The sequence below is a fragment of the Amborella trichopoda genome, chromosome 13 (assembly GCF_054954075.1).
Source record: "Amborella trichopoda isolate Santa Cruz 75 chromosome 13, AtrichopodaSantaCruz75HAP2 v2.0, whole genome shotgun sequence".
In the NCBI taxonomy this organism is placed as follows: domain Eukaryota; kingdom Viridiplantae; phylum Streptophyta; class Magnoliopsida; order Amborellales; family Amborellaceae; genus Amborella; species Amborella trichopoda.
Genome location: NC_142348.1, coordinates 3,901,475 through 3,923,727, shown reverse-complemented (window position 1 = coordinate 3,923,727; position 22,253 = coordinate 3,901,475). Strand labels below are relative to the sequence as shown.

Below are 22,253 nucleotides of genomic sequence, written 5' to 3'. Positions count from 1 at the left end.
CTTTTTATTGCACCCCTAACGAGCAAAAATTCAGCGTTTTAGAGACTAGGCATTACGCATAGTGATAATGCAGGCCATGAGCTTTTGAATTCGTTCTTCGTTTTAGAGAGAGAAAGAGAGTGGATTTAGTGATATTGACTTGGTCATTTGCTGCTGCTTTCAACCTCGTTACACTGTGGATAGAGTGAAAAGAGAGATTTTATTGATAGTTCAAGCATTTAGAGAGAGAAAGATAGCTAGAGAGAGAGAGAGACTTTACAGTATGGCGTCCTGATTTGGGTTTCTGGTCGTCGGTTATTCCTTCTTTTTTCTTCTAGCTGGATACAGCGAACGTGGGAGACAAACCCATTTTGCTCTTGAGAGAGAGACGTGGCAGAGAGAGAGCAATTCTAGAGAGAGAGAGGGAAGTTGTAGAGAGAGAAAGCGGTGGAATGCACCTTCCAACTGATACAGAGAGGATTGGGTTGTTTCACTTTTTGTTTTAGCTTTTGGTCTCCATTCTGGACTGCCACAATCCCCCACTTTCTCAGTCTTTTTATGCTTCTTCTCCTCCTTAGAGAGAGAGAGTTGTTACATCAGTGAGAGATGGTTTAGAGAGAGAAAGAGAGATACTATGGGTTTTCCCATTCTCGCATTGTCTATTTTTCGGATTTATTGTGGGGTTGCAAGAACCACGCTTATGAGTCCTAAGTAGTCATTCTAGAGTGAGAGAGAGACAAGAAAGAGGTGTAGTTATTCTAGTGAGAGATTTACAGAGAGAGAGAGAGAGAGAGAGGGGCCTCTGAGTTTTCCATAGTTATTCTAGTGAGAGACTTATTCCCATTTAGCTGCTTACTTTGTTGAGCTCGTGTTCGGAACCTGAATTTCCATGTCTTAACTGTCAATTCTAGAGAGAGAGAGAGAGAGAGAGAGAGACAGACCCATTTCCCACTTCACTTGGAGCGAGAGAGAGAGACCCTTTCACCCTCTTGGTTCATCCTGGTCTTTCCTAGAGAGAGAGAGAGAGATGGAAAACAGCGGGTGCACCAGCAACCCCAAAACGCAGCAGCTGCCATGGGAGCTATGGGACAACCCAACCAGGTTCGATTGGTCGAACGCCTTCTCCACGCCATCACTCACCTCCACCCACTCTCTCACTACACCCCACTCTCTCTCCTCCCAAAACCAGACCACCCCATCAACACTCAGCGATATCTTTCTCTCTCCTCACCCCTCCCATGAAATCCCACGCCTCCTCCTCAACACCCATGGCCTCCTGAGCCTCGAGACCACGCCTGAACCAGTGAGAATTGGCAACCTTCTCTCTAGCTCTGATTTCTTCAGTGGTTTTAGAGAGAGAAACCAAGGGGACTCTCTCACCTGCCTCAAGTTGGGGAAGAGGCAGTACTATGAGGATGGACGGCTGGGGGCACGCCACGTGGCCTCTTTTCACCAGATGGGGAAGAGAGGGAAAGTTGGTCTTAGTGGGGTTGCTAGGTGCCAAGTTGAGGGTTGTGATGTTGGTCTTGGAGAGGCAAAAGAGTATCACAGGAGACACAAAGTTTGTGAAATGCATTCTAAGGCTCCTAAGGTTGTGGTTCTTGGCCTTGAGCAAAGGTTTTGCCAACAATGTAGCAGGTCACTTCCCCCTCTCTCTCTCTCTCTCTCTCTCTCTCTTGTGTCCTCTATCTTAGTTCCTCACTCTTAGAAATTCATTTGCGTCTCTCTCTTCACTTGCCTCTTTGAAGTTTTGTGATTGGAATTGAAGTCTCTCTCTCTCTCTCTCTACTTTGTTTTCTCTATCTTATTTATTCATCTCTCTCTCTCTCTCCCTCGCTCTTCACTTCATCTGTCTGCTTGAAGTTTAGTAGTTGGAATTTATTTTCTCTTTGATGATTACTCTTAGAAATTCATCTCTTTCTCAGTGTATTTATCACTTTGAAGTTTAGTGTTTTGGAATTCATTTCTCTCTCTTTGAAGGTTACTCTTAGAAATTAATATTCATTTCCTATTTGATTGTTAGACTTTGGAACTAGATACTCTCTTCTGAGGTTATACTTGGGATTTTCTTCTCTCTATCTCTTGTTTTATTAATTTCTCTTTTGATGCTTATTTGTATGTGTTTATGGGTGCATTGATGCTTAGTGCACATGGACCATTGGTTCCTCTTTAGTTTGTACTTTCAAATTTTGTGCATTAGTTCCTGTCCTTTACATTGATGATGATTTACAGTAGCTGTTACATTGCTATAATTGCGACAATTACTATAATTGGCACTATAAACTCACCATCTTTTATCCAACTATAGCCATCACCACCTTTAGGAAATCCCAATATTAGAAAACTCGGCAAGTCGATTATGGTTCCTTGGACTTAGGAGGGACTGGAGGTAAACCCGAGCAATTCAAGTCTGATCGGTTCCCAACATTTTGTTTTTGTTATTGTTATTGTTATTGTTATTGTTATTATTATTATTATTTTGGACTCGGCCCTTAGACTTGGCCGATACTATTTGACCTTACTCGGGCTTGGGACTATAGCAAGTCGTGATCGAAGTCTTTGTTTTTTACACTGGTTTTCAACATTAGCATTGATGTCCCTCCTGACTATCATCATAACTGCATCACCATTATCTTTGACATGATGTATATAAACTGCCCAGGGAAAACAATTCCTGTATTTTTCAGAACTTAAAAGAGTCTTCTTCGAGGAACTGTTGATGTTTGCTTGAAGATTTTATTGGATGCTGCTTTGCTTTTATTTGTCACAGTTACTTCAATTGGATCTTATTCTCGCTTCAGATTGGTGACTAGTTTCATTTGGTTCACATGACCCTAATTGTAGGCCTCATTGAAGAAATTGCTATTCTACTAGAGGTGATCGAAGTTATGTTTCAATCAGCTTTTGTTGGAATTTGTTTCGAATGTTGTGTGTTTAATGTCCTCAGATGAATGCTGCTTTAAAGAATTTCTTTAAACAAGTTTGCTTGAAATACAAATGAAGTTTATGTTTATAATTTTATATGTTTTGATGATTTATTTCTTGTTTGTTTGTATTGTTGTTGCAGGTTTCATGTGGTTTCTGAGTTTGATGAATCTAAGAGGAGTTGCAGGAGGAGGCTAGCAGGACATAACGAGCGCAGGAGGAAGAGTTCTTCCGATTCACTTGGTAGAAGCAGTTCTCAAGGTACTTGGAGCTTTCCTTTTTCTTTTTCTGTTTTGGGGTAATTACTTGAAGCTGGTTTTTATTATCTTATTTCTCTTTCACGGTTCAATCTATCAATCTTTCTTTCTAAGAATTCTAAGATTTTGTAATTGCATTAGTGTATTATGTTTGTTGTTTTTGCTTAAGATTGGGAAAAAGCTTTGACGATGATGATGTTTTTGCTAAGATTGAGGAGAAGAGAGAAATATTTAAGCACAAGAGAGTTAAAATATAGGTCAGCATTCATAGGAGTTGCTGCATAAAAATATCCATATAGTGAAATATTATACACATATGGTGTAGAGTCTAATTTCCAAAGCGTATGGATCCTTGATCAATATGCATTATCGCCACTTGCAGGTTTCCATAATTAGCATGAGGGCCATGCAGGTTTCTTTTATTGGCGTGGGGCCTATAAAAGAGTCACTACTTATTTGTAATCCTAACAAAATTTGAAATAATTAAACATTGAAGGTTAATCTATAGAAGTATCTCAAGTTTGAGAGTTTTTTGCCCTCTATTAGGTAACATTTCATCGTCATCGTCAAAGCCTTTTCCCAACTAATTGGGATTGGCTACATGAATCCTTGTATGATATATCAATTTCGACTTATTGTTTTATACATATAATGTTCTACATAATATTCACTCTCTTTGGGGGATCTATGGTTTAGTGTTCGTGATGCGAGGGCTTAGGCATTTTCCAAGACAAATTCAGTGAAAATTAGGGTTCTTCCTATCTAATTTATGCTTGTAGAACAGGCAGCCTGATCCCATGATTTACATTAATCTCATTGACCCACGATGGCGAGTTCAATATTTTGTGCTAATTTTCATGCAATCTTATTGTGAAGCACAATTATATCATTTTCATATTTGCTTTTTTTTTTGGGGTAAGTGAAAGTGGTGAGTCAGTGGGGGTTTGAGTCCCTACCCTTTGGTGAGAATGGAGTCGAAAACTTCATCATGGAGCTCAACAATACTACCGACAAGGCCCCATACCATTTTCAAAAAAGTGGTATGTCAATTGGGATTTGGGCCCCTACCTCTGGTGAGAATGGAGTCCGAGACCTCACCATGGGGCTCGGCTATACTACCACCAAGGCCCCAGGCCATTCTCTTTTTTCATATTTGCTACACAGTTGCATGGTCATCTTCACTTTTATTATACCGATGTAAACTATTGAATTAATACCAGGTATCCTTAGTCTGATACATATCTGCATTATTATGTAACAGAACATCTACGCATCACAAATCTACCATCCATTATTGTTTCGAATATTTAATTTACCATCTATTGTTGCATTTGGTTATAAAAGTTGTGCTTTGAGTTTCATAATTAAATACATGTGTGAAGTTCCCATTTGTTGGCCTCAAATATGACTTTGTGTTCTTAGAATACGATCTCTCTCATTCCTTCCAATATCTCTGTGCGGTTCTTCTTTTCAACGGCTATGGTAAATAGGTTCATGGATACTGTTACTGGCCATTCATTCCTGAAGTTCACTAGAAGAATTCGTCAGCATTCTACTTTGATGAACATCAACTATAAATTTCAACGTAGGATGTTTGAAATATGCACCAATGGTGTTTTGCTAAAATCCATGTCTGATTAAGTTAGGAGTTAGCCAACTTAATATTCTTCGATTAATATACACCATTCAAATGAAGTTTCATCTATTGGGAGTCTACATCAAGTTTTTATGACATGTAGGTGCTCTTCGTCAAGTTATACTCGATGATTTTCAAGGCTTATATGGATTTTTTTGCACATGATCTAGTCTATCGGAGAGAATTTACCTTCGTTAATAGATCCCTCTACACTTATCTTGTTCTAGGATAATTCCAAATCATTCCTTATAGATGTCGTTATGGATTTGGCGAGTTCTTAGTTGGAGATGTGAGAGTAGGTATTCACATGCCTCTTTTAGTTCAAGTTCATCTTAGTAGTATTAGCCTAACTTACCATCCTATCAGTCATCGATTGTGTAGTATTCAGTGTTAAGAGTTGATTTCTATAAGCCTTGCAAAAATCATGTCATGTAGCACATCTCCATTGACCAGAAAAGGATGTGTCTCTAAATACTTCATTTTAGGAACTCGTTCATTTGTTTTAAAATCTATGTTTCTAGTTCTCCTCTTTCTTTTTGTAGTTGATTTCTTAAAGTTATGTTGAATGAGTTGCAAAAACATGTGGGGATGCCGATAACTATAATGTGATGATGATACCTTGGACATATATGAGTTGGTGTTTTACATCGTATCTGAACATACTTAGAGAGTATGTCAATTTTAGTGTTTTGAATATTTTTGCACCACCGATTCGACCATAATGTCCCAACTCTTTTTCCATCCAATGATGTCGTACATTAGTGTTCTCTAAAACTTGTTGCTCTATTAGAGCCAGGTTGATTTGAAAATGGAAGAAATGTTATACTTCGTACTAACTTTTCACAATGATATCCAACATTTGTAACCCCTGCGTCTCCTCAAATCGTAACTTAGTGGTACATTGTAGAGTTCTTGTATATATCATTATCATTGTTATCATTCGAGCCTTATCCCAACTAATTGGGGACAGCTACATGATTCCTGCTCTACCATTATGCTCTACCAAGGGCCATACCTTCAATCAAACTATAAGTCACCATATCTCTTCTCACTACTTCCAATCATATCCTTTCTCTTCTCACTACTTCCAATCATATCCTTTTTGGCGTTCCCCTTGCCCTTTAGAGCCTTCCACTTCAACCAAATCACCCCTCCTAATTAGTGTTGTTCTAGGTCAATGCTGCACATGGCCGTCTACCTAAGTCTAATTATATAGTTTTTACAAATAGACTACATTAATTCTTTATTCTTTGTTTGATTCCCTTATAATTATGAGGAACTTGTAATAATTTATTTTCTTTCTCTTTAACTTTTTAAATATTAGTGGGGTAGGAAGAAACCGAAGATGTCATGTTGTGACACCTAGTCGCCTAGACCACCCAAGCCCTAGGTCCATTCCTGGGAACTTGTCATCATTTATTTGTTACTAAGGTTGCAAATTCCAAAAAAATATGACAGGCCAGCTTCCTTCCATACTGATTACTCTATTCATGTTAAACATTCCCCGTGATATCTGAGTTGAATTATTGGCACTACACCATCCTTATCATACTATCATCTCATATGTGTAGTTTTCATATGTTATTGCAACATCTTCATGGTTACGTATTTGCAGTGCATAGTAGGCTTCTTGCAACATTTACTGATTCAAGTTTTATTTTGGGATACTTTCTTACGACACGTATGGTTTATGTTTCTTTATTAAGAAATTCTATAACATACCATGCATTAGCCGTAAGGACATTTATCTCCCATTATTGTGGAATTGGATCATGTCATCGAATAATTAATCAATGAATGAAACTTTGTGTTTGTTCTTTACTCAACAACTTAAATTTTCTTTGAAGGTCTTAAAATTTGAGTTGTTTTCTTTCCAGACTTGCATCCTCTATTTTGCAATAGAGGAATGAGCACCTATCTCTTTCTCACTTGTAATCTCTTTGTGCTTACTATGCCACATGACCCATCCATGCAACTATTCACACGCTCCTTGTTTTGATATTCTTATACCCATGTGTTGGGTGGTGCACTTGCTATTGACCATTCAGTTCGGCCCAGATTTGAGTTGACATAAAGGGCTGGATATTGGAAGTTCCTGATATGTCCTAAAATGGATTGCAAATTATGAAATCTTGTGTATTTAGCATTTCGTGCAATATTTTAAGCATACTTTTGGGTAAAACGTCTGTTTTCACTCAATACCATTGATATCTTTTTGACTGGAAATCATACAAATGCACATTTACATGCAGACACATTTTCTGTCCCAAATAAACACACGTCTACTACTACACATGTTCTCCAAATTTCCATAGAAAACAGTCTAAAATATACTCTATATGATGGATGCATAGATACATGGATGTCTTCGTACATACATGCATACTTAGGATGCATATGTATGTATGCGGATGTGCCCATACATATATGTATTTTGGGCTCATATCATCTTTTGCATGAATATGTATGTATGTTTATCCTCATTCTTTGCTGATTTATGGGCATGATTCGCACATATTTGGGATTCGCGTACTCTGTACATAGTTTGCATGCATTGCAGACATTATTGCCTGGTCGGATCTTCCACTGAAATCGGTTGAAGCTTTCCTTGTCCAAAGTGTCCTGGTAAAATTCGAGTAGTTCAGTAACATTCTTCTTAGGGTATTCTTAAATTGAGTATCCCTGTCATATGTAATTCTTGATTTTCTGCATATGTTTAGCTCATGAAGCGTATACCTGAATATGGCAAACAAGAGTCAAATGTATTTTTTCCCCCCTGCCACACTTGTAAATAAATCCGTCAATTCTTCCACAATTTTCTCTCCTTTAAGTACTTGAATTGCAATTTACCCCAAGGATTGCTGCTGAATCATTGTCTCTCAACTATCCTTTTCTATGTGATCTAAGAGTACATTGATCCCTTGTTTTTGTAACTTACATAAATGTGTATGTGGATTCTTGGTTGGTTGCATAATTTGCACTCCAGGGTGATGTTTTCTTGCCTAGTGAAGAGGTAAAAATGGTTGTTATAAGCAAAGTTTCTCTAGATTCATGATAAGTTTTGGCAAAATTTGACGTTGGCTGCGTACTTTAATACATCCAAGCCTTTTTACCCGGGTATGAGATGGGTCATGGGAAATTTTAAGTTCCTCACCCTTCTTAGACCTTCAAATGTTTAGGAAAATATGGTCGGATAGAGAACCATAGTATATGTTAGTATTACTTGTAATTTATTATTATTGATTTCCTTGGGTTCATAAACTGCTGGTCTCTCCGGGAAATCTGTGTGTGCGCTCACGTGCATGCACGTGTGTGCACGTCGGCTGCATGTTCATGTGTATGATTTAATTCCAATGTGCACTTGTGATTTCCCTCTCTTTGCCATATTTCATATTCTGTCTCTTACCAGTTGTCCAAAACCCCTTGTGCTCATCAGAAAACAAGATCATGGGTGGCAGATTCGGCTTACCGTGCCTAAGCTTGCCGGAAAGCCGTGCTCTCTCTCTTCTGTCATCCTCTGACCTCTCCTCATCCTCTAGTGCCGCTCTCCGTGAGCTCATTGCCGAGAACCGGGCCAACACCTTAGCAAAGCAGCTCATGCACAGCACCACCACCACTGAACCCATTTGCGGCGGTGCTGGGTCCTTTCTCATCCAGTCCAGCTTAGAACCTCATGGTTCGTGTAGGCTTGTGCCTGGATTGACTGGGCTGGGACCAGGGTCTGAATGTGGTCGGTTGGGTCCCATGAGACCCACCCTTGACCTCATGCAACTGCCTCATGATCCCTCTGCTTCTTTTCACAAGCAACATGGTAATGAGAATAATAGTAACAGTGCAAGGGAGGATGAAGAGTGTGAGATATGGAAGTCTTTGGAGGGAACCCACGTTGTGTAAGATTGCTTAGGGTAGGCCATGGGGATCAAGTTTTTGGGTTTTCATTGTGAAATTTGGGAATTGTTTTTGTGGAAATCAATATGGGAAATAAGGTAATTCTGTTAAAGTTTGATTTCTCAGAATCTGGGCAATTGACTGTTCTCTCTCTCTCACACACACTGTGGTTACACTCTCTCTCTCTAGTTACATGGTTCTTTTCCATGCATGTCTCTTTGTCTGCTTCTCATTCCCCTCGTCCTATTTTTATATGGAGTTTTAGTTTTTAAAACCCAATGATCTGGATTGGGAATTGCCAGTAAGTTCTGAAAACCCAATGATCTGGATTGAGAATCGCGAATGAGTTCTAGAAAGGTACTAGTACCGGCTTTTCCCCCACAAATTTTGTATGGAGTTGTAGTGTTTTAAAACCCAATGATCTGGATTGGGAAGTGCCAGTAAGTTCTGAAAACCCAATGATCTGGATTGAGAATCGCGAATGAGTTTTAGAAAGGTACTAGGACCGACTTTTGCCCCACAAAATCCTCTCATCTTATTTTTCCTTTTGCTTTTTTAAGTTCACCTCATGTTTTATGAGGTACATATGAATCCCTCTAAAATCAATTTTTTTTTTTTACATATTTTTTAATCTTTGTGTTCTAGTAGCATGTGTTTTATGTTTTATTTATTGTATTATAGCTTACAATCTTGTTTACTTTATTTCTCGCTGCATATTTTTGGTAAGGTCAAACTTTTTAGGATTCCTGTTTCTACATCTTAAGATGGCACTTAAATCTTAACACAAGAAATATCTTAAAAAGATTATTTTTGATATCTTAAGTTGATAATCCATACAAAAGGAGAGATTGGGAAAGATGTTGCTCATAAAATTTGAGTTGGAGGACAAAATGGAGATGTGCTTCTAGAGGCTTGTATGAATCGACGTATGCCATTGAAACTTAAGAGGAAGTTCTATAAGATGTTTAGAAGGCTAGCCGTGCTTTATTAAACATAATGATGATGAGTAGTAGAAACAACTAGCATATTTATAAATGATGAAGTTTACATATGGATGATGCTCTAAACTATCAAACTAAGGCACACCTTAAAAATTCATTAGAAGAGGTGGTTTTAATGCTAAAAAACCTTAAATTCAATCATCTCGACTTCATGATTTATGGACATGAGAAAAAGTGGATTTCAATTTTTGGAAATAATGCATCTTGTAATATATTACCTAGATCAACAATTTTTAAGATTTTTAAGTATTCATAGATTTGTTTGCTCTACATGATTTTCGAATCTTTAAATTCTATTATTAGAGGTGAAAATAAATTGTTAGGTCATTATAAAGATTTTTTTATACTGAAACATCATAATTTGATAGTATTTGAAGGTGTACCTTACTTGATTGGTTAGGGTCTCGGCTTTATACAAACCACACTCATCTATAAGAGGAGTATAGTTGAGATGATGATTTTGAGATAGATGAGTGGCAAAACACCGAAGGATTGAATATATTTGAAGGAAAATAGACAATAAAATGAAGGGAAGTAGACTTGGGTGATCGAATCGTGTCCAACGTTAACTTAGAACAACGCTAAATAAGAAAGTTGATTTGGTTCAAGTGAAAGGTTCTGCAAGAGCAAGGAGAATACTTCAAATGATATGGATGAAATACTCAGAAATGATATGGTGATTTATGGTTTGAATTAGGGTATGACCATTGATAGAGCGGAATGACAGTGAAGATTCATTCTGGACTCAAATAGTTAGGATAAGGCTAGGATACGATAATGATGATGAGTTACAAAATTCAAAGCTTTGAAAATGCTGACCATGTGTGAATTTATTAACACTTCAAAGAAACTCATCATCATCATTATTTCAGCACTATCCCAACTAGTTAGGGTCGGCTACACAAATCCTGTTTCGACGTTATGCTCTATCTGAGGCTATACTCTAAATCAGACCATAAGTTACCATATCTCTTCTTACTATTTTTATGCTTGTCCTTTTTGACATTCCCTATACCATTTTAGAGCCCTCCATGTTGACTAAATCGCCCCTCCTAACTGGTATTGTATCATGTTTACGTTATGTAGGATGTACTATTTTTAATGCTTGAAATATGTTTTTTTCATATCCATGCATCTTGATGTTGAAAGGATCAATTGAAGGATTTTCCGCTTAAACAACCTTTCTCAATGGGTTTTTGAGGTACATCTTTCTTATAATAAAAGGTGAACACATTATTTATACTTTTTCTTTAATAAAATACTCTTTTTCTTGTATGGAATCGATATAAGTAAAGGCTATTTGTTACGACAAAATGGTATTTGAAGTCCAAAGTTTGGGATTACTAACTAGGGACATTCAATTTTTTTTCAAATAAAGTTGGCAACCTTGAAAATTATTTATATCGAAGATAAAAGCAATTGAAGTTAAAAAAAAAAAAAAAACAAAGAAAAAAAGAGCTACATGAAATTGCTGAGTTTATGTGGCCTTTAAAGGCCTTATGAGTGTGTAATGAAAACCATTTACAATAGTGGAACATAAACTCCGTAGGAGTGTGGTCCCTCGAAGACCATACTAAGCAAATGATATTTACGGATAACGGACTGTGCTTGACGATCTAGGCCAATCGATTGGAAAACCCAAGGTACCTGGGCATAAAAAATAAATCGAGAAGGATTTTTGGGTTAGCCCTTGATGAGGTCGGAGCTTATACTTAGATGAATGAGCCGAGGGACTGTGTGACCCTTGTGTGTGATGGTAGGCCTATAGAGATGGGGGCCAAAACCTCATCCTTGTTCCATCACACGGTATGCATATAGATAGATCGTTCGGAAAAGCTAGATATCCACCTTTGGGTGAAGCATATGCGTACCCCTATACGCCATGGAGCTATAGTCGCATCAGGTCGTGGTGACCTTGACTTGTCTCTAGGGGAGGACCTGTAATTCACAGACTGGGATTGCAACTTCTTGGCTCATCAACCAGACTTTCGTGACCCGCTAATAAGCCCTTGCTTGGACTGTGGGTCATGAAAAGCACTCGGTCGGGTCGATAAAGCAAGTGTGGTTTGTAGTCCACCGTTGAAGGTGGAGTACCCCGTGATCGTTGATTGAATTCCTGAACCATATGGATCCACTTCCCATCATGTTAATTTAATTGTGTTGATTTTATTATTAAATTATTTTAGATTTATTATTTGAATTTTTGTAAGTCATTTGATATTTTATTTTTTTATTTTTGGACTTATAAAAATGAAGTTATTAATTTACAAAGTTATAATGTTTTAAAATTCATTTTATTTAAATTTTAAAATAATTATTTTAAAAAAAACATGGGGCCTATAGTGCACATGGGCCCACCATGTGGGTATTAGGTGGGGCCCTATATGCCATACTTGGGTGGCACGCCCCACCCTTGGATACCTTATCTTATTGCTTTGTCTTCAAGTTTGTTAAATATGGTTAGCATGTGTCAAATATTGATTAGGAAATATTGACCATATCTTATCTTGATTATTGAAGAAATAACTTGACTTGAAGATATGGGATGGAATATGCAATTTATGGTATGTACTATATATTTAATGGATTTAATTTATTTAAACATATTGATGGGAAAATGGTTTAAGGAAAGGGGGATAATGGTTCATCCACCTTACATAATGTTAATGACCCATCTATAGAATGGATGACTTAGATCTCTCACCCTACAAATCACCTTGATCAACGGTCCATATCCAATCTCAATAAAGAGGCAAAATATGGTAAACCCTAAAAAAACCCTAGACCTAAATTTCACTATAAATAGGGGTGCTCTCCCCCCATCTCAATACACCTCTCTCTCCCACAAACTCTCTCTCTATCTTCCCTAAGGGCCACGCCCCTCTCTCCCTACTCTCTTATTTTCTCTCTCTACTCTCTCTCTCCTAAAAAAGACTCTAGGGGGCACACCCAACATAAAGATTCTCTCTCTCTCTCTCGTGATCTAATCTAAGGGTTGGGAAAATTAGGGTTTGAGCCTAATTATTTTGGAGTTAGGATTTTGTATAGATTTAAGGGTGGTTACCTAGTTTGGCCGAAATTAGCTTTTTCGGTTCGAAATTGAAGCTGGATCGCTGATCCCGTGCTATTGGATGTGGTGACTCGGTATGGGGTGTAAAAAGCCCGGTTGAGGTAATCTCCGGCATCTTTTCTTTTAATTGTTTGTTCTTTTATTTTATATTCTCAAGCATAGTATTATGTTGTATGAATGGCATAAAGTAGTTGAGATTTATTTTATTGATGTGTTATTTATTTTTGAAATTTCTATTGTTTGTAATAAGACCACTTGTGAGTGATCTTGTTGCTAAAATTATAAGGGGTGATTATTATTAAAAAAAAAGAAGAAAAATAAAATTATATTTCCCCGGCATAGGATTACATAGGTCTTTCTTTCATTGGTATCAGAGCTAGTTTTACTTGATTGCCATTAAGAGTATTTTCTTATTTTTTTGAGAATATAAAATAATGGTTGCTCGTACCTTCATTTCTGACATCCTGAAAAACGAAAGGTTTGATGGGACCAACTTTGCTTCATGGAAAAGAAAAATCAAATTTATGCTGTATGAAGAAAACTTGCATGAGATACTCTTTGAGGACCGACCTCATCGTCCAACAGACGACTCATCTCAAATAATCAAAGATGAGTACGCCAACTGGAAGTGGAGGAACTTGAGATGCAAACACCTTCTTTTATGTACCATGACTGACTCGTATGCTTCTGAGCAGGAGTCAATCTATACTGTAAGTGAGATTTTAGATAAACTTGAATGAGAATATGTTGAACCCTCTCTTATGAAGCAAACTATGGCTATGAGAATGTATAATGATTTAAAAATAGTAGAAGGTACCAAGTTTGCATATCATGTGCACGTATTTCGTGCGCTAGTAAGAGATTTGGAAAATACAGGCATAAAGCCTAATGAATCTATACAAGTGATTCATTTAATGAATTCTCTTCCTATTTTATGGGAATCTTTCATGTCTTCCATCTCTGCTAGAAGAAATGCACCAAATTTGGAGGAACTCATCTTGACCATCAAATCTGAAGAATAAAGGAGGAGTTCTAGACAAACCCCAAGGGATGCTGTGCATATGGTAAAATCTCAACCATCTTTTAAATTTAAGAAAGAAAAGGGAAGAAAAACTTTTGAGCATAAAATATATTGCAGAAGAAGAGATTTTGGAAATAAAGAGCAAAGAGAGAGACTCGAACTTGTTTTATTTGCAAGAAGGTGGGCCACATAGCCAATAATTATCGGTCTAATAAATTTGGTGGAACTAACAAAGAATTGGCATGTGTGGCTTTCGAGTCAATGCTAGCTGACCCTAAAGAAGCTTCTTGGTATCTTGACTCGGGGGCTAGGGCTCATATCACAAACACCAAGGAAAGTAACTATTGTTTGACTTCCATGGGGCCAGGACAGTAACATATTTATATGGGAGGAAATCAGAAGATTGATGTACTTAATTGGAGATTTTGAGCTGAAACTAAAGAGTGGGAGCACCTTGATTCTGAAACAAGCACTTTATGCTTCTGATATGAGGAAGTGCTTGGTTTCGGTTCCTAAGATGTCTATGGCTGGATTCATAACCACTTTCATTAGGGAGAAAGTGAATGTTAAGAAGGGGAAATATGTGATCATGACTGGACGCTTGTAGACGGCCTATTTACTATTGAAATAAAAGAGAACGTTGCCTATGTCTCGTCCCCTAATGAATTAGATGTTACCCTATGGCATATGAGGTTAGGACACATTAATATCAAACGAATTGAAAGATTAGAAAGGGACGAGATTCTTCATAATTATAAGGGAGATTTATCGAAAGTGTACGAGTCTTGTGTGCAAGAAAAACTAATAAGGAAAAATACCACTAGGGCAAAAAGTGCTACTAGCGTTTTGAAAATCATTCATAGTGACATCCTATGAATGTGACCACCAAAAGTGGAAAAAGATATTTTATCTCTTTTATAGATGACCACTCGCGATATGGCCATGTGTACCTTATTCATGCAAAATCAGAAGCCCTAAAAAAATTCAAAGAATATAAAGTCCAAGTAGAGAATCAAACTTAAAGTCCTTAGAACCGATAGAGGAGGGTAATATTCATCTGACATTTTCAAAGAATTGTATATTGAAAATGGGATCATCCATCAGTACACCATGCCTTATACTCTTGAAAAAAATGGTATAGCTGAGAAAAGGAATAGGACCTTAGTGAAAATGGTAAGGAGTATGATGGGGCATGCAAATATCTCATTGGAGTTTTGGGGAGAAGCCGTATTAACAACATGTTACATTCTTAATCGGACTCCCACAAAACCTACCCAACTTACTCCTCACGAAATTTTCACAGGTCGTACTCTCTCCTTTGAACACCTGAAAGTTTGGGGTTGCTCAGCCCATGTCCTTATCCCACATCAAATTAGAACCAAATTGCAACCCAAAATTGTCAAATCTATTTTCATTGGTTACCTAGATCATGGTAAGGGGTATCGATTCTACAATATTGAAACTTGTATAGTTATTGAAGGCCGTGATGCATACTTCTTTGAAGAAGAGTTCCTTTAAGCAAGGGTGAGTAGAAAACAAGCCAACTTTTACGAAGAGGCCAAAAACAAGGATGTAGTTCGAGACCCTGAACCAGAAACTTCTAAACCAACCCAACTTGTTTCTGAACTTCCTAAAGAAAGTGAACCTTTACCTGAACCAAGACGAAGTAACCGAGTCAGTAGACCACCTCTTTACCTAAAACATTTTGTCTACCTTGGCAAACATTTTGATAAGGTTGGGGAAGATCTAGATTCAGAACCTAGAACTCACCGTGAAACCTTGACCTATCCTGAAAGGAAATACTGGGTAGAAGCCATGAAAGATGAGTACGCTTCCATTAACCAAAACCATGTATGAAGATTAGTACCCCTACTTAAAAAACGAAAGGCCATTAGTTGTAAGTGGATTTTAAAAAAAAGGTTGAACTCTAAAGAGAAAATAGAAAAATACAAAGCTAGGTTGGTTGTAAAGGGTTTCACCCAGAAAGAAGGAATAGATTATGAGGAAACTTTTTCCCCTGATGCCAAATTTCCATCCATCCGAATCCTTATAGTTATAACAACCCATTTTGACTTTGAAGTTCATCAAATGGATGTCAAAACAGCCTTTCTAAATGGAGATTTAAAAGAAGAAATTTACATGACCCAACCTGAGGGATTTGAGGAGAAAGGGAAAGAAAACCTTGTATTCAAATAATAAATCCCTTTATGACATGAAACAAGCATCGCGACAATGGTACATAAAATTCCAAGAAGACTCTTGCTCTTGCAGAATTTTCTACAAATAATGAGGATTATTGCATATATCAAAAGGTCAGTGGGAGTGACGTGGTCTTTATATCGTTATATGTGGATGATATGCTAATTGTTAGTAGCTCAATTGCCATAGTAGTAATGACAAAAAATTTCCTTGCACTACACTTAGATATGAAGGATCTCGGAGAAGCTTCATATGTGTTGGGCATCAAAATAATAAGAAACAGGAGAGAGAAGACTATCCAACTTTCCCAAGCAACTTACTGTAAGAGGATACTGGAAAAGTTTGATATGAATATGTGTAAGCTCATGTCAACCCTAATTGACAAAAAGACGAAGCTTAGTAATAAAATGTGTCATACCGAAGACATGGATATAAGAGCCATGGAGAGAGTGCCATACAAGAGCGCAGTTGGGTCCCTTATGTACGTCATGACGGGAACAAGGCCTGACTTGTCCTTCATCATGAGTATGGTGAGGCGTTTCCAAAACAATCCAGGAGAAGAGCATTGGAAAGCAGTTAAAAGAATTCTCAGATATTTAAAGGGGACCATGAACTATGTGCTCACATATAAGGGAGGAACTAAAATAGCAATAGAGGGATATTCAGATACAAGTTATCTCGTAGATTCAGATGATACGAAGTCTACATCTGGGTATGTGTTTATGCTTGGAGGGAGTGCGGTTTCTTGGAAGTCAAAGAAACAAGATATTGTAGCTTTATCCACCATGAAATCCGAGTATATGGCATGCTGTCTAGCAGCCAACGAGGCTGTGTGGATTAAGAAGTTTTTTAATCAACTTAATTTTCATCCTGTACGTTGTGAGGCGGTGCGAATTTTCTACGACAACACGGCGGCTATTTGTGTCTCTAAGGAACCTCATTTTCACAAGAATTCCAAGCATATCAAACCATACTTCTATCATCTGAAAATGAGGTGAGATTAAAAGAGATCAAGATCAGCTACATATCTACAGATTTGATGATTGCAGACCCTCTGACTAAGGGACTTGTCCCTAATGTGTTTATAATACATGTGAGAGAGATGTGGATGAGAGAAAGTGAGGAAGAGAGAATGTAAGGCCTTTAAAGGTCAAGTGGGATATGTTGGGTTTATGTGACCCTTAAATACCTTATGAGTGTATAATGAAAAACATTTACTATAGTGGAACATAAACTCAATGGGAGTGTGGTCCCTCGAAGACCATAATAAGCAAATGATATTTGTGGATAACACACTGTGCTTGACAATTTAGGCCAGTCGGTTAGAAAACCCAAGGTACCTGGGCATAAAAAATAAATCGAGAAGGGTTTTTAGGTTAGCCCTTGATGAGGTCGGAGCGTATGCCTAGATGAGTGAGCCGAGGGACTGTGTGACCCTTGTACGTGATGATAGGCTTACAGAGACAGGGGCCAAAACCTCATCCTTGATTCATTACACGACATGCATATAGATAGATCGTTCAGAAAAGCTAGATATTCACCTTTGGATGAAGCATATGCATGTGCGAGAGATACCCCTATACGCCATAGAGCTGTGGTCACATCAGGTCGTAGTGACCTTAACTTGTCTCTAGGGGAGGCCCTGTAATCCACAGACTGGGATTGCAACTCCTTGGCTCATCGACTAGACTTTTGTGACCCGCTAATGAGCCCATGCTTGGACTATGGGTCATTGGAAACATTAGGTCGGTTCGATAAAACAAGTGTGGTCTGTAATCTATAGTTGAAGGTGAAGTACCCCGTGATCGTTGATTGAATTCCTGAACCATATGGATCCACTTCCCATCATATTAATTTAATTGTGTTGATTTTATTATTAAATTGTTTTAGATTTATTATTTGAATTTTTGTAAGTCATTTGATAATTTATTTATTATTTTTGGACTTATAAAAATGAAGTTATTCATTTACAAAGTTATAATGTTTTAAAATTTATTTTGTTTAAACTTTAAAATAATTATTAAAAAAATTACATGGGGGCCCATAATACACATGGGCCCACCATGTGGGTATTAGGTGGGGCCCCACATGCCATACATGGGTGGCATGCCCCACCCTTGGATACCTTATCTTGTTGCTTTGTCTTCAAGTTTGTTAAATATAGTAACTACATCTTGTAACATATGGTCAAATATTGATTAGGAAATATTGACCATATCTTATCTTGATTATTGAAGGAATATCTTGACTTGATATTATTGAAATATTCCTATGGAGAATATGAGATAGAATATGCAATTTATGGTATGCATTATATATTTAATGGATTTAATTTATTTAAATATATTGATGGGAAATGGTTTAAGGAAAGGGTGATAATGGTTCATGCACCTTCCATAATATTGATGGCTCATCTATGGAATGAATGAGTCGGATCTCTCATCCCACAAGTCACCTTGATCAAGGGTCCATATTCAATCTCAAGATAGAGACAAATTATGGAAAACCCTAAATCTAAATTTCACTATAAATAGGGGTGCTCTCCCTCCATCTCAACACACCTCTCTCTCCCACAAACTCTCTCTGTATCTTCCCTAGGGGCCACGCCCTTCTCTCCCTACTCTCTTATTTTCTCTCTCTATTCTCTCTCTCCTAAAAAGGACCCTAAGGGGCACGCCTAACATAGAGACTCTCTCTCTCTCACTTGATCTAATCTAAGGGTTGGGAAACTTAGGGTTTGAGCTTAATTATTTTGGAGTTAGGATTTTGTAGAGATTTAAGAGTGGTTACCGAAAATAGCTTTCCCAGTTCGAGATTGAAGCTAGACTGCTGATCCCGCACCATTGGATGTGGCGATTCGGTGTGGGGTGTAAAAAGCCCAGTTGAGGTAATCGCCGGCATCTTTTCTTTTAATTGTTTGTTCTTTTATTTTATATTCTCAAGCACAGTATTAGGTTGTCTGAATGACATCAAGTAGTTGAGATTTATTTTATTGATGTTTTATTTATTTTTGGAATTTCTATTGTTTGTAATAAGACCACCTGTGAGTGATCTTGTTGCCAAAATTATAAGGGGTGATTATTATTTAAAAAAAAAAATGTATGTCCTCATCATAAGATTACATAGGTCTTTCTTTCTAAAGTGTATTTCGTATGGAGGTGGCAACAAAATAATACATTTTTTTGTCAAAGTTATAATCTACTTAGTTTGAGATTGACCATAAGTTACAATATACTTAGTTTGACAAAATAGTATTTCTCTTGTCAAAGTTATAATCTACTTAGTTTGGAGAATTATCTTTTTGACCTAGCGGCTCGAAGCTGGTGGGTAGGCTGTTCGGATCTAAAGACCTCCCCAAAGTCTTTAGCTTCCTACCGGTTCTTTTAATTTTTGCTTTTTCTTTTTTTCTCAATAGATAGAACCATGTTTAACTACTGAGCTGGATTGGAACTAGCCTAGCCAACTTGGTTTGGCAGTGCCTAGTTCAGTATACCAATTCAATTTTTAAAACATTGTATGGAGTATGATCTCTAAAAGGTTGAAAAAGGTATTTATCATAGTCCTGTAGGAGCATGCTACATAGTTTTACTCCCTCCAGCAAAAGACCTACTGAGGGAGATTTTTTTTTTAATTAGAATTTTTGGAATCCTCTTTAGAATAACCGAAGGTATAATTGGAAAAGTAAAAATTAGAATTTGTAAGCACTTAAATTTGACTGTCCTTAGATAGCCTGGTGACATTATTTTATAGGCATGTATAGACATTATTTTGTTTTTTGTTATATTCTTGAGAAGAACCAAGATCCTTTTGGCCGGGCTAAATGTCCCAAAGCTGTTTCCATATATCATTTTTTCTTGTCTTTTTTATAATGTGCTAGTGGTATCCAATACAGCCTTAGCCCATTTGGAATTTAGTATGCTTCATACAGCGCCTCAACCATAAATGATCAAAAGTAATGCCCTAACTTTAAATCCTATAAAACTTGTAGTTCCAGTGCTGAAAACCTCTACGATCGTATGAAGATCTATTTCCATCACTAATTATGAAATTTAAAGATTTAAGAATGTTAAAAACAAATTACCCAAATAATGTGTTAGAAGATATACTTTTTTACGATTTGAAATCTTTCTTTTCATATCTATACATCTTGAGATTGAGATATTAATTGAAGGATTTCCTAATATTGGAGCAATATTTTCGGATGAATTTTTATAGAAAAATTGCTTCATGCGGGCTGGACCGCATGACTACATATGCGGTCCAAAAAGTTTAAGGCATTCATCTTAAAGATGGATGCAAGTAGCTGTTCCATCTAAAAACAATGGTAACTAACGATCCAAATGTTATCTTACTAGGATCATTATTTCTAGTTTTTAAAATTTACTTATTTTTTCATATTCATGGTCTCATTGTTAGAGATTACATGTCCTTAAAAATTAAGTCAAAAAATCCATCTTAAAAATAGATTTATTAATAGGCCTGTATTTCTACATATGCGGGCTTGGCCGCATAGATTCCGGGTCCTTTATACTATTACAAATATAAAGTTCATGTCTTACATAAACTTGATAAATTTGTGCTCATACCCTCACAAATATGTTTTTTACAAAGATACCTCCCAAATTTTGTATTTTATTTCCGTATCTTATTTTTCGACCCCAAATAATTGGGATAAAGCTCAAATGATGATGATGATCTATTTATTTCTTTTTCATTTTTTAACAATATGCCCCTACTTCAACCATGAAGGTTCAAATTATGAACTAGTAAAAAAACTTTTGATTGTGGTTCTTTAAGATCATAAGTCAAGTTGAATGTCTTAACTTTTGATCTTCAAGATTTTTTGGAAAAATATTTTTGATCTTCAAGATCTGATATCAAGACACAAAAGTCTTAACTTCAGACTTTGAACATCCGAAGTGGTAACGAATTTTTAACTTCCGATCTTCAAAGTCGAAAGTCAACATTCTAACTTCACTTCGTATTTCAAAGGTCCAAAATCAAAGTAAAAAGATTCATGTCTTCGATTTGAAGTTGTCATTTCAACCCTCAAGATCCAAAGCGAGGAGGGAAAAAAAAAGAGAAAAAATAGAGAAAAACAATTATGGACTTAAAATACATAATTTTAGAAGGAAAATAGTACGAAGGTAAGTTTCTCTTCTTCTTTTTTTGACAAATAAGTATGAGGGTAAGTTTCTCTATCAACTTTTTCCTTTAAAGTTTCCCCCCAACATCCATTCATTATTCCCCCAAAAGTCATACATTATGTCCTCTTTATCTCTTTTCATACTCTCTCTCTTTCTTTTTCTCTCTCTCTCCACAGGTTTTAAATATCTAAGGATGGCTTAGCACCGTTGCTCCCACCATTAAAGCGACTGTGATAAGATGGGAACTTCATTGGTGATTTGTACTTTTTCTCTTCTTTCATAGATGTATGTAGTTTCCTAACTAGGGGGTGGCTTTTGTACTGTAAATTATCTTTTTATGGGAAAAGGGTGCTTTTCATATGGATTGCGGGCCCCCCACTAGATTTAAATCTTATGCACATGCCTCAAACAAATGGATTGTCCCCCCACCACCCACTCAATTTTTTTGTGGATAAGGTTTAGATGTAAAAAAGGGTGCAAGGCTCTAAAGAATTCACTTTCAAATAGTATCGAGAAATGTGGTTTTAATATTGAAAATATTTGTGATAGCCTAAAAATATATTTTTATCTTTAATCATAAATTTAAAATATTTAAAAATAGTATAGATCGAACAGATCAATAAAAATTTGAAAATCTTGAAAGTTGACGGTCCAAAAATGTATTACAAGATGCACTATTTCGAAAACTTAAAATCCATTTTTTTCTCATGTCCATGCATCTTGATGTTGAGATGGTCAATTTGAAGATATTTGAACATCAAAACAATCTCTTCTAGTGAAATTTTTGAGGTGCACTCTAATTTGGTTGTTTAGACCGCCAGCTTTATATAAATCTTTTTGTACTTGAAAAGTAGGCTGGTAGGTTGAGGAGATTATATCTCGAAATTTGAAATCCTAAAAATATTTTGAAGTAGGGTTTTACGGAGGGAGTGAATCTAGGATATGCTCCATCAGAAGCATATAATCCTCTGGCATTTTCAAGGAAATGGTTAAAATATGGCCAAGGCTTTGTAGAAAAAAAAGTAAAGCTTCACCTCAAAATTCACTAAAAATTATAGTTCCAGCATCAGAAAATCTTCAAATCGATCTTCTCGGCTTTAATCATTATGATTGTGGGAACAAAAACAGAT

The 22,253-nt window shown here is 36.7% G+C and overlaps 1 protein-coding gene across 3 annotated transcripts; it reads left to right on the top strand.

Moving 5' to 3' along the window:
* The first annotated feature begins 547 nt into the window (after positions 1-547).
* LOC18428838 (squamosa promoter-binding-like protein 7) lies at positions 548-21,640 on the top strand. 3 transcript variants are annotated; one of them, XM_088856337.1, is made up of 3 exons: positions 548-1,617; positions 3,047-3,165; positions 21,300-21,640. In XM_088856337.1, the coding sequence occupies exons 1-3, from the start codon at positions 1,007-1,009 to the stop codon at positions 21,323-21,325; spliced, it is 756 nt and encodes a 251-aa protein (XP_088712463.1). In that variant the 5' UTR covers positions 548-1,006; the 3' UTR covers positions 21,326-21,640. The 3 variants fall into 3 exon arrangements, with proteins under 3 accessions (XP_088712463.1, XP_011621379.1, XP_020519640.1); XM_011623077.3 differs by lacking the exon at positions 21,300-21,640 and adding an exon at positions 8,234-8,810; XM_020663981.2 differs by lacking the exon at positions 21,300-21,640 and adding an exon at positions 8,207-8,810.
* The last annotated feature ends 613 nt before the right edge of the window (positions 21,641-22,253 follow it).

Excerpts from the sequence above, each read along its gene's own strand:
- LOC18428838 (XM_020663981.2), top strand. The coding sequence starts at position 1,007 with ATGGAAAACAGCGGGTGCACCAGCAACCCCAAAACGCAGCAGCTGCCA. Across the intron at positions 1,618-3,046 it reads TTTTGCCAACAATGTAGCAG|GTTTCATGTGGTTTCTGAGT; the intron begins GTCACTTCCCCC and ends TTGTTGTTGCAG. Across the intron at positions 3,166-8,206 it reads TGGTAGAAGCAGTTCTCAAG|TTGTCCAAAACCCCTTGTGC; the intron begins GTACTTGGAGCT and ends GTCTCTTACCAG.